The sequence below is a fragment of the Solea senegalensis genome, unplaced genomic scaffold (genome assembly GCF_019176455.1).
Source record: "Solea senegalensis isolate Sse05_10M unplaced genomic scaffold, IFAPA_SoseM_1 scf7180000016114, whole genome shotgun sequence".
Taxonomy (NCBI): Eukaryota; Metazoa; Chordata; class Actinopteri; order Pleuronectiformes; family Soleidae; genus Solea; species Solea senegalensis.
The window spans coordinates 1-12,500 of record NW_025321598.1 but is presented as its reverse complement, the minus strand read 5'-3'; the positions used below and the strand labels follow the sequence as shown (position 1 = coordinate 12,500).

At 47.4% G+C, this 12,500-nt stretch overlaps 2 protein-coding genes across 6 annotated transcripts in view; one reads left to right on the top strand and one right to left on the bottom strand.

Moving 5' to 3' along the window:
- The window catches only part of LOC122762829 (inactive ubiquitin carboxyl-terminal hydrolase 54-like), a 15,130-nt gene extending 10,682 nt beyond the window's left edge, over positions 1–4,448 (top strand). For all 4 annotated transcript variants that reach the window (XM_044018015.1, XM_044018016.1, XM_044018017.1 and 1 more), the window contains 5 exons: positions 169–845; positions 1,008–1,087; positions 1,164–1,280; positions 2,705–2,879; positions 3,212–4,448. In XM_044018015.1, coding sequence (XP_043873950.1) covers positions 169–845; positions 1,008–1,087; positions 1,164–1,280; positions 2,705–2,879; positions 3,212–3,723 — 1,561 coding nt within the window. In that variant the 3' untranslated portion in view covers positions 3,724–4,448. The remainder of the gene's footprint in view (positions 1–168; positions 846–1,007; positions 1,088–1,163; positions 1,281–2,704; positions 2,880–3,211) is intronic.
- A 1,436-nt stretch (positions 4,449–5,884) lies between these two features.
- On the bottom strand, positions 5,885–12,421 carry LOC122762828 (multimerin-2-like). 2 transcript variants are annotated; one of them, XM_044018013.1, is made up of 7 exons: positions 11,765–12,421; positions 8,766–9,202; positions 8,513–8,689; positions 7,883–8,338; positions 7,203–7,578; positions 6,603–7,130; positions 5,885–6,523 (listed from the first exon to the last, which is right to left on the bottom strand). In XM_044018013.1, exons 1-7 carry the CDS (start codon positions 11,799–11,801, stop codon positions 6,138–6,140), a joined length of 2,397 nt encoding a protein of 798 aa, XP_043873948.1. In that variant the 5' UTR covers positions 11,802–12,421; the 3' UTR covers positions 5,885–6,137. The 2 variants fall into 2 exon arrangements, with proteins under 2 accessions (XP_043873948.1, XP_043873949.1); XM_044018014.1 differs by lacking the exon at positions 11,765–12,421 and adding an exon at positions 10,122–10,391.
- Between the last annotated feature and the right edge of the window lie 79 nt (positions 12,422–12,500).

Here is a 12,500-nt window from a genome sequence, read left to right as displayed (position 1 = left end):
TTCCATTGTAAGTCGCTTTGGATAAAAGCGTCTGCTAAATGACATGTAATGTAATGTAATAAATGTGGAAATGATCATGTTCAACTTTCTGATCACTTTGGTTGTTGTTGATTGACACGCCCACCACCTCCCTCTCCCCCCTCTCTCTCTCTCCCCCTCTCTCTCCAGTGAAGAGCCTCTCTCGCTCCAAATACTTCTGACCCACAGAAAAGGCGATCGAGCTGTCAGTCAGGACCAGCAGTCCCCGCCTCTCCTTCCACCAAAACCATTGTCGTCTGACCCCGCCTCTGTTGCTGTGGCCCCTCCCACTGGAGACAGCAGGACTGTGGGCCCCTGCTCTCTCAATCGGAAGCTCCTCCCACAGAGTCCCCAAAAATATGAAGCACCGCCCACTCCACCTAACCCCATGTCTGCACAAGACCCACCCTCACCCAGGCCACACCCCCAAACCTTGTCATCTGTTGGCACCAGCAGTGGGAGTCATGTGTCCAGAGTAGCTCCGCCCCCTGTCACATGTTTACACCTGTACACACCTCCTGATGATTTTTCTGTTCCCACTGACTCACTCTCTCAAGCCCCACCTCCTCTTACAAGCCAGTGCGGTCAAAGGTCATCTCCATCCCACAACCCTCACCCCAGAGCCGCCGCCCGTCCCGTGGAGCGCTGGGCAGAAAACGTCAACAGATACTACAACACCCAGAATGCAGCAGGAGGAGCAGCAGCAGCGCCCCCTGGTGAGGAGGAGCTGTCAGAGTTGGACTCACTGTACCAGGCCAGTCTGCTGGCTCCCAGCATGCACTGGGGCAGCCGCAGACTTGCTCCTCAGACAAACGCCTACAAATCAGGTAAAAACTACAGACTGGAGGTCATGATGACATCATCACTCATCAATGCCCAGCCCCCTCATTAAACATGTAATGTAGAGGGGAGGGGCTTATAACAGCTACAAATCAGAAATGATCTGAAACACAACATCAATAACCCTGTGTGTGTGTGTGTGTGTGTAGGAGGTTCTGAACGCTCCAAAACACCAACAGCAGAGATGGAGAGAGTCGCCTACAGAACCGTGGTTCCACCTGTGCACAAGGTAACACTGGTTGGACACACCCTCTGTCAAACATTAAAGCCACGCCCATGTAACACAGGAAGTGTTGTGTTTACAGCCTCCACCTGGTGAAGACGAGAACTACAGCGCAGAAAACCTGCGACGCATCGCCCGAACTCTGAGTGGAACCGTCATTGGGTCACGACCCAAACACATGGGTGTTTCCTACAGCAGTGTATGACACACACACCGACACACAATAACACACACAGACACAAAATAACACACAGATACTCAAAGACACACACACAGACACACAATAACACACAGATACACAAAGACACACAATAACACACACAATAACACACAGATACACAAAGACACACAATACACAAAGACACACAATAACACACAGATACACAAAGACACACAATAACACACACAATAACACACAGATACACAAAGACACACAATAACACACAGATACACAAAGACCAGTGTTGGGCATCTTACTTTAAAAAAGTAATTAGTTATAGTTACAAATTACTTCTCCCAAAAAGTAATTGAGTTGGTAACTCAGTTACCACATTGTAAAAGTAATTAGTTACTCAGCAAAGTAACTGACATTATTTTTTATGTTCTATAACGCTATTACATTCTTTAACATCCTATATGTTTTTTATTTAGTATTTATTTGAACTTTGAATTGACACACAAATGTTAACTAAAGAGAAACAAAGGAAAACTGTGGCCTTTCACGAGGGCAAATCTCTGTATCTGTATACCATTGCACAATAAACAGGACGCTATTCAACTCTTAAATAGTCAGTAAAATAAATAATATTCACACACTCTGCATTCAAGTACTAAACCAATACACACAAATGCTTCATTACGTGTGTTGACGTGGACAAACTCCTTTTCCCCGGACATAGTGTGCACGTTGTAATGTTTAATGCGACTGACTTTTATTTTGATACACTGGAAATAGGAAGTACGTCATAACATGCTAGGATGTAAACAAACAATAATGTGTGGCTAGCAGAAGCTCCCAAGGAAACTGCGTGTATCTGAATTTATTGACGACATAACAAGTCACAACACACGTTACATAACCATTCTTGCCTTTTACCTCGGTAAGGGAGAAAGTAGTGTCGATATTTCCACTTAAAAAATGCTACGCTTCCCTGGCTCGTCGCCACTGTCTTAGAGCGTACAGTGAGACAGCGTGAGCAGGACACCCGTCCACGCAGCCTATCATCATCGCATTAGCAACGGTGTCGTCATCAATCATCTCCACCCCTGCTCTCTCCCAGCAGCTGATGTGTGGCTGTCAGACAGCACGACACTGCTGCGCTTCATTCAACCCAACTGTAACACAAGTGACGCGCAACTTTACATTCTCAGTAACGGTAACAGTGTTGCAACCATAGGAAAAGTAATTCTTTAGATTACTCTGTTACTGAAAAAGTAACGCCGTTATACTTTTTCACACAGACACACAATAACACACAATAACTGAAAACACACACACACACACACAATAACACAGACACACAATAACACACAGATACTCAGACACAATACCACATTTTTTTAAATGTTTTTTTTAATCTAATTTTCTTTCAAATTTCTTCTTTTTCCACCTTCATTTTAAAGGAACCCTCTGGGCGGAACCCAGAGGGTATCAGACACACCCACCTTTACTCGTCCCTCCCCCGTCACTCCAGCTACTCCTCCCTGCACCACGGCCCCTCAACTCCTGCTCCACAGCGCCTCCTCCTGTCGACATCACAGCTCCACAGCTCAGGCCTCTCCACCTGGAGACGCACAGGTAACCAGTAGCACCATCAGACCCGCCCCCTCCTCTTGCCCCTCCCAACTTCAGCCTCATTTATCAGCACAGTCACATGACTGAAGCTCCACCTCCAGATGAGACTAAGGACAGTTCATTTGACCATGACTCAGCATTTGTTGTCAAATATTAATATTAAAAAACATACATTTTTAAAGGTTCAGACTGAGAGCACCCCCTGTGTCTAGAAGCAGTACTTCATACAAGCACACCAAAAAACCAGACGTTTCCCTTTTAGAAGATATGTCAAGTTTATATGAGATCACGTTCAACAAACTCTGCTCCTCCTCTTCCTCCTCTTCCTCCTTCAGGAGTTGGACCGAGTGTCCAGTCTGAGCGACATCAAACTCTCCTCTGGGGTCCAAAGGTCAACAGAGTTCTGCTGAGTCATGCTAAGCTGCCCCAGGATAATCGCCATGCTCCGCCTTCTTGCTCCTTTTCCTCCTCCCTCCCCAGACCCAGAGCATGCTCAAGCTCCGCCCTCCCTCCTGGTCCACAGAGTCTGTATGCCACACTGACACGCCCCCGCCGCTCCACCACCACGACAACCGGTCACCACAGTGAGGTCAGCAGGTCAGCTCACTGCCCTCGCCAAGGCCCCACCCAGCCTATGCGTCTGGACGTGCCCCCTGAGGGTGACTGGCGTCATGATGCTGAGTACACTACTGCGAAGCCCCGCCCCTCCTGTGACCTCCGTGACTCTCTCCGCCGGCTCCCTCCTCCTCGGCTCTGCTCGCTCTGTCGACAACTTCCTGCTGAGCTGCCACGCCCACTCTGCTCTACCTGCAGCGCTGACGTGACTCAGCTCCACCCACTCAGCTGATCTGACCTGAAGAGAAGATACGAGGAGTTCTGTGAAACGCGACGCGGTCAGAGCGCCCCCTGCTGCTGAGGACATTAAAAACATGTCTGTTTAAGTCCATGATGTTAGGACATGAGGACGTCTTTGTCTCACTGTGAGACAGACGTTTGTAAACCACTCCCACACCAAAGTCCAGAGAAAATCAGTGATTTTAGGAGCTGCTGGTCCTCTGCTGCCTCGTGTGGTCACTTTGTGTCACTGAGTTTAGTCTAAAATAAGATGTTATAGCTCAGTGATGAAAATCAGGCTTTTCTCTGTGGACTTTGGTGTGGGAAAGTGAGCATGTGTGAGCCTTGAATTTGATATCAACCAAGGTGTGGGAACCCTGATATACAAGCTAACATATACTGATATATAACTTGTTTAACACACTCTCAAAACAAGAGATGACAAGTGAACTAGTTCCACTAACTAGTCCAACAGTAACAGAACCAGCTCGTCCTCCGCTCTTATTCTGCCACGGTCCTTAACCTTCTCAAAGATGAACACATGACTCCTCCCCCTCACTGTCACCTTGTTTACTTCCTTGTTGGCAGTGAGGGGGAGGAGTCTATCGGTTGTCACTTTAAATGATGTCCTGTCTGTGTTGTTGGACACAGGAAGTCCTCACCTCATCACAGGAAGTCCTGGTCGTAAACTTCTGTTCATAGTCATGCATCAATTAAACAGATTATAATCTGATTATACTCCAGAATTATAGGCCTAATCTACTATTCTACAGCAAAGTTAGCCTCCTTCTCTCTGAAGCCCCACCTTCTCTGTGAAGCCCCGCCTCCTCATCTCTGCCTTCTCTGCTTTCTCTTTGTTTGAGGATTTTAGATGAATAGCTATGAGCTTTTATTTTGAAAGGGTTGCAGCTTATATGTAGCATGGTGTTTTATTTTGGCTGAGTCGCTGAGTTATAATAACAACAATGATAATAATAATGATTATATGCTGATGTTTATTAAAGTCAGTGACTATGACTCCTCCCACCTGGTGCTCCAGGTGAGTTTAAACAAACACACCGAATATACTTATATTTTCACTTAAAGGGAGGAAGTAGAACATGAATGAATGAACATATACTATATATATATATATATATATATATATAAGAAATTGAACAGTTTCATTATTTGTAAAACTGATATATAGATAAGCAGATTTCACTTAAAACATGTCAATCATTTTCTTTTTAAATTTTCATCCTTTGATTTGCTGTTTTATTATTTTTCTCCACTGTAGAGTCGACAGAGCTGAGGATTAAAATGTTTGAAGGAAAAGTTTCTGCTCTTTTAGATGATTATTATTATCATAGAACAAACCTGTGACGATGAAAGGTTTTTAAACTACAAACTCGTTCAGATTATTTATATAAATATATACAGATGTGCAAAATATGTTAAAGATTCAACTACTGAAGAACTTCAACATTATTCCCAGACATTTTCATGTTAATCAAGTTTAATCTGAGATTAAAACAGATTACCAATCTGATAAAAAGAAGGAAAATCATATAAATTGACATGTGATCAGTGAAATTTAAATATGTAAATCTCTGCTGCCACCATGTGGTGAGCATGTTTAGTTTAGACATCTGAAACTGAGCTCAGTAAATTAAAAAAACTTGATTAAAATGATTTTAATGATTTTTTATTTAAGTGATTTAATATTGTTTCCAGCTCTTCCACTGGAGGCAGCACTGAGCAAAGACACCTGCTTTCATTTTGGATGTAAACCCTTCAACTTTACTTTCTCTGAATGAAATCAGACGTTTGTTCTTAATGTTTGTTGTAAAAATTCAAAGTTCAACTTTCCCAGTGGAAACACCAGATAATCCAACACCAGATAATCCAGCACCAGATAATCCAGAACCAGATAATCTAGTACCAGATAATCCAGAACCAGATAGTCCAACACCAGATTATCCAGAACCAGATAATCTAGTGCCAGATAATCCAGACCCAGATAGTCCAACACCAGATAATCCAGCATCTGATAATCCAATGAATTTGACAGAAAAGGCTGTTCATTTTTTAGTTTTGTCAGCTGTCAATCATAATTTGTCATAATTTAATCAATAATTAAAACCAAAGTGTAAAGAGAAAAAAAACCCTTTGGACTTATGACACAATGCAGCCTGCCACCAGGGGGCGAGCTGTCTAAACATTTATATTTAATGTTTTTCTTATGATAAATATTTCCTCACATCTCCAGTCTAAGCTAGGTTAAGCTAAACACCTCCGGACTAAACCGGTGGAGCAGAGGAAGAAGTCCACGACCGGCGGTTGAAGGGTTGATGGTTTGATTCCCGCTGTTTTGTGTAAGGTGCTTCTGTCATAAAACAACATCGAGTTCTCCTCCTGTGCTCAGCTGACTGTTCCACAGCGCCCTCAGGTGGTGCGATGCAGTAATAACCCAGTGAAGACATTGTCCTCTGAATCCGCCCATGCCCCGCCCCTCAGTTCCAGCCATATCTCCTCCCCTTTCCTCAGCCGCAGGAGTGCCACAGATGTGGCCGGCCCCCCCGCTGCTGTCACATTCTGTCGGTTTAGAGACACTGAAACCCCGCCCACCTTCCTGAGGACAATAGGGGCGGAGCCAGACTTTAGATTGAAGGTGAGGATGAAGACGTAGACCCCGTCCACTGGAGCGGTGAAGGTCCCGGTGTCAGAGTGAAAATGTCCTGGGTTCAGAGACGTATCAAACGTCACCGCGCTGTTTGAAATCCTCAGAGATGCCACAAACATCACAGAGTCTTCTGACACAAGAGCGCCACCTGGAGAGAGAAGCAGGAACAACATGTGTGTCCTCTGGTCCTTATCATGTGTCATGAGTGTTTTATGAAAGTCACTCACCAGGTAGATCCCTCCTGTTTCTATGGTTTCCTCTTCTTCCTGGCTCGTCCCCTCCTCCTCTGGCTCCTCCTCTCTTCCTCTCTTTCTTAGTTTTTTGGTTCTTCACCAGTTGCCACACTTGATCCAGATCCAGCGCTGCGTTTGATGCCACCAGGACGTCAGTTTTAGTGAAGACGTTCTTGAAGACCCTCAGATGTTCCTCCAGGCCTCTCTTCAGCCACGTCACCTCCTCCTGCAGTTTGGACAGCACCTCCCTCTCCGTGGAGGAGCTGGGACAGGGACAGGGTTTGTCCTCCAGCTGCTTCACCTTCAGCTCCAGGTCCTGCATCATCTTTTCCAGGTTCCACAGATCACTGCCGTCTCCCTCATGCTCCGGACGCCTCTCGTCAGGGCGCAGGAAGAGCTGCTGCTCCCGGGCTGCTTCTCCGCTGTTGCTCCTCCTCATACCACCAGGACTCTTGTCATCGGGGAGGAGGAGGGAGGAGGAGAAGGAGGGTTGGTCAGCAGATGGCACCTCCTCCCAGACTCCTGTGAACAGAAGCAGTCGTGTATTTAGTGAGTCTCAGCAGCAGGGGGCACTCACAGCACTAATGGAAGTACCTGCCCTGCTGCTCAGCAGTGACGTGATGCTCAGGCTGTGTCCTCTCAGTTCCTCCTGCAGGTTCTTCAGCTGCTCCTTCAGGGCTGGGATGGACTGGGCCTCCTGGTCCTGGACCGGCCACTCCAGGAACTCCAGCACCTCTTCGCCCAGGAGAAGCTCCAGCACGTCGCTGTGTCTGATGGCGTCTTTGAGCATAGAGTCGAAGGGCGCGGACAGTTTGTGCAGGTCCTTTCTCAGCTGCTCGTTGCTCCGCTTCAGAACGCTCACCTCGGCCACGCTGAGGCTCAGCGAGCTGCTCAGCTGCCTCACAGTCTGGTTCAGAGTCTGGCTCAGAGTCAGGCTCCTGGTCTGCTCCAACACCACAGACTCCTTCACCTACAGGGTCAGGGTTAGAGAGAGGGAGTGAGTGAGTGAGTGACTGAGTGACTGAGTGACTGTGTGTTTGTCTGTGTGTGTCTGTGTGTCTGACTGTGTGTGTGTGTGTCTGTGTGTGACGTGTGTGTGACTGTGTGTGTCTGTGTGTCTGACTGTGTGTGTGTGTGTGTCTGTGTGTGACTGTGCTGTGTGTGACTGTCTGTGTGTGACTGTGCTGCGTGTGTGTGTGGGTGAGTGACTGTGCGTGTGTGTGTGTGTGTCTGTGTGAGAGTCTGTGTGTGAGTGTGTGGGTGTGTTTTCATACCAGCTGAAGACCACGTTGAAGCGCTTCTACCGCCGGCTCCCAGTCATTGGCCCCGTCCCACTGCTCCACCCCTCTGTCATCATCTGCTTCCAGGGCTAATCTGTTCTCATTGGCCAGGGCTGTCACATTGGCCACGCCCCTCTCCAGCTGAACTACGGCGGCGGTCAGTGCCTTGCAGTCACAGTCCGGGGCAGAGTGGTTGCGGTAGAGGGCGGTGAACAGGTAATCCATGTCCACGTCCACCTCCTGCAGGTGCTGAGTCATGTTTCGTGTCAGCTCGTCCACCTTCTTCAGGACGCCCACCTTAGCGTCCTCCACCTCCAGACCCGTCTCCATGAACAGGACCTGACTGCGACGAGCAGTCTGGTTGATCAGCTTCTCCAGATCCTTCAGGTCAAACCTGAGTCTCTGGACGTTTCCTGAGGTCACGTCCACGTCCTCCGTCAGCCCGCCCACCTGCACCAGCCAATCACAGAGCAGCATTTAGTCACGAGAACATGAAGAGACTTTGTGTTTTTAGAAGAAGGACAGAGGTCACAGGTCACTTCATTACATACTGTACCTAATAAAGTGACCAGTGACATGAACATGAACTGTCCTTTTAAAACAGGAGGCCTAAGTTCCGCCCACCTTGACTGTGTTGTTGACCACCATGTTGTCCAGACGCTTGATGGCCTCCCACAGTGTGGACGAGTCTGTGGGCGGCAGTGGGCGGAGCATGGAGGGAGGGGGAGCGGCGTGGGGCTCCAGTTCCGCCTCTGTGGTCTGGTCCTGGTTGACCTTCAGATCCATGGCCTGCAGGCTGATCTGGGGTCAGAGGTCAGAGAGAATGTTAATGTTCATTTATATACACTTCTGTGATAGAGAGATGTTGACCTCTGACCTGCAGCATCTTCTGCTGACGTTTCAGCTTCACATCCATGTCCATCTTGAAGCTGGTGAGGTTGTAGTGCAGCATTGCATGCTGGGAGTGTAGTCTGCTGTCCGTGTCCAACCTGTGTGTCTCCAGCTGTGCCTGGACCTCCCTGATGTGCTTGTACACCTCGTCCAGTTTGGCGTCTAATATCTCCTCTGCTTCCTCGTTGTGCTTGAGCGCCTCCGTCGTCCCCACCTGCAGCTGAAGCTCCGCCCCCGGCCACCCGCTCCTCAGCTGCAGCACCTCCTGGGCGAGGTCGTCCACCTGTCGCGTCAGGTGCTCCAGCGAGCGGTTGAAGTTGTGGAGGAGCGGATGCAGCTGGGACATGAGCAGAGCCATCATGTCAGGGACAGGGAGAGCAGCAGGGACTTCTGGGTAATGGTGGGCGGCGGCATCGTCCTCATCTGCAGGTGAGGCAAGTTACAAACTACTCTGACCTTTGACCTTTAACGTGCATGTGTGTCAGTGTGTGTGTGTGTTTGTGACTGTGTGTGTGTGAGACTGTGCGTGTGTGTGACTGTGTTTGTCTGTGTGTGTGTGTGTGTGTGTGTGTGACTGTGTGTGTGTGACTGTGTGTGTGTGTGACTGTCTGTGTGTCTGTGTGTGTGTGTGTGTGTGTGACTGTGTGTGTGTGTTGTGACTGTCTGTGTGTGTCTGTGTGTGTGTGTGACTGTCTCTGTGTCTGTGTGTGACTGTGTGTGTGGTGTGTGACTGTGTGTGTGTGACTGTGTGTGTGTGTGTGTGTGTGACTGTGTGTGTGTGACTGTGTGCTGTGTGTGTGACTGTCTGTGTGTGTGTGTGTGTGGTGTGTGTGTGTGTGTGCTGTGTGTGTGTGTGTGTCTGTGTGTGACTGTGTGTGTGTGTGTGTGACTGTGTGTGTGTGTGTGTGTGTGACTGTGTGTGTGTGACTGTGTGTGTCTGTGTGTCTGTGTGTGACTGTGTGTGTGTGTGTGTGTGACTGTGTGTGTGTTTGTGACTGTCTGTGTGTCTGTGTGTGTGTGTCTGTGTGTGTGACTGTGTGTGTGTGTGTGTGTGTGTGTGTGTGTGTGTGTGTGTGTGTGTGTGTGTGTGACTGTGTGTGTGTGTGTGTGTGTGTGTGTGTGTGTGACTGTGTGTGTGTGTGTGTGTGACTGTGTGTCTGTATGTGTCTTGTGTGTGTGTGTGTGTGTGTATGTGTGTGTCTGTGTGTGTGTGTGTGTGTATGTGTCTTTTCAAGTGTCTTTTTCAGGTTCATCCTCTGGGAAATATGAATTTTTACTGTGTTAAAAAAAGACAAAAGCTTTTCACACACGCACACACACACACACACACATATATAATAACCTGTAGTCCTCTGAGACATGGCCCCGCCCTCTGGGCAACAGGGACACAGAGCTGTCTTTGTCCTCTGAAAACAGGAAGTGTTGATGTTGATGCTGGTGACGCGTGGCACAGTGGAGCTGGTTCTCAGCCTCTGGTTCCAGGAGATAACATGAGATTTCACTGTTTGTGGCTGTTAGTTCAGCCAAAACACACAGAGACCACAAGAGTCCACAAGAGACCCTGTGTCCTCTTGTGTCCTCTTGTGTCCTCTTGTGTCTTCTGTGTCGTCCTGTGTCCTCCTCTGTGTTGTCCTTTGTCCTCTTGTGTCACAGTGAGTCCATTTGAGTGTTGTTTGTTTTTTCTCAGTGTTTGAGTGTAAAAACTGTGGTGATGTTAACCAGGTTACTGGTTAGAAACTAGTCTCTTACTCACCACTCTCTCTCTCTCTCTCTCTCTCTCTCTCTCTCTCTCTCTCTCACATACACACACACACACACTTTCCTGTATGGGCAGCAAGGTGAGGTCCGCGCGAAGGCACTATGGATTTGAGGACCATCATTTCTGCTATGCTTAGAGATAAAAAAAAGGCTAAATGTCCACACAACATAACGCCCTGACATCAGTTTCCTCTTCAGCTTCTTAAAAAATTTAATTTGGAAAAGTCACGTTAAATCAGTATCACCATTGAAGGGAGGACCTTCTCAAGAGGGAAAAGTCACGTTAAATCAGTATCACCATTGAAGGGAGGACCTTCTCAAGAGGGAACTGTTGGTTTCATTTGTGACTGCAACATTTGAACTACTGTCTTCTAATGCACACACGTTACACACACACACACACACACACACACACATTTTTACTGATTTGTTTGCCACTTTTCTGAGGACCACTCTGAAACTTTGAGAGAAGCCTAAAAACAGCCTCTAGAGGCCATTACAGTGAAGATAAAGTGAGGACCAGCAAAAATGACCACACAATGCAAAAAGGTCCTCATTCCAAAGGTTAAAAAATCACACTGGGTCTCACAAAGATAGCTATGCTAACACACATTAACACTCACTCCACACAAACACTCACTCACTCACACAAACACTCACTCACTCACACACACACACCTAAAAAAGCTGTACTCCTCCTCACTCCTCCCCACACACACACACACACACACACACACACACACACACACACACACACAAGTACACACACACACACACACACAGAAACACTCACTCACACACACACACACACACACACACACACTCACACAAACACTCCTCCTCACAAACACTCACTCCTCCACACACACACACACACAAAACACAAGCACTCACTCACACACACACACAAGCCTCACTCCCACACACACACACACACACACACACACAAACACTCACTCACACACACCAACGTCCACAGAGAAAATGTGTTGTTTTAATGTCATAAACAGCAGAATGTTCCTTTAAAGGAACTCACTGCTCAGTGAGGTCAAAGGTCAGGGAGCACTGTGGGAAACTCAGCTTATACACACACACACATCCACACATTTTCCTCCACAGGAAATCCTTTCTCTCTTTTGTTATCCATACTTTGTGTGTGTGTGTGTGTGTGTGTGTGTGAGTCCACTAGAAAGAGAAGGACTCGTGTGACCTTTGACCTATACTCACGTGGTTGATGGTGGCGTCCATGGTGTTGGTTCAACATATCAGCGCCCTGGTGGGTGTGGCCTGTGACTGGGGCAGTGTGTGTGGTTGTGTGCTCGTTGTGCTGATCCTGGACGTCTGAAACACAATGACATCATACTTTATCATCAGCAGCAGGTCAAAGGTCAGTCTGTAACAGGAACAAAGAGAGTGACAGGAAGTGAGACGGTGTGGTGGCTGATGGGAAGTTTCTTTTATTCCACTTCATTATTAAACTTAAGTGACCTCTTGACCTTTAATGTGGACCACGCCCAGAGGTGGAGCTAGAGGGGGCCGGGGTAGCACTGGACCCCCATGAAATCTGATTGGACCTTGTCAAAAGGAGCCAGTTGCTTTTTGAAATCAGTGACTACTGACTGCTAAGTCCCTCCTGTGCACTAGTTGGCGCTATGTACCACAAAGAATTGTAATCTACATTTATTAGGAGAAGAAGAAGAATCGCCACAGAAGAAGTTTATCGTTGCTGGAGGAGTTCGTTGAGCCAGGAGAACAGGACAGAGGATCAACACATGACACAACGGTATACGTTACTGAGATGTTTGTATACATTACATAAATCTGAAAATAAAATCTATTAAAAACGTAACATGGCGATGGTAGTCAGCCTGTCAACAAGCTGAAAAGTTTGAATATTAAACTTACATCTACAGTGTTCTATGTCTCCTGACATTTGTTAGGCTTGAAGTGGGGACTTCACAAC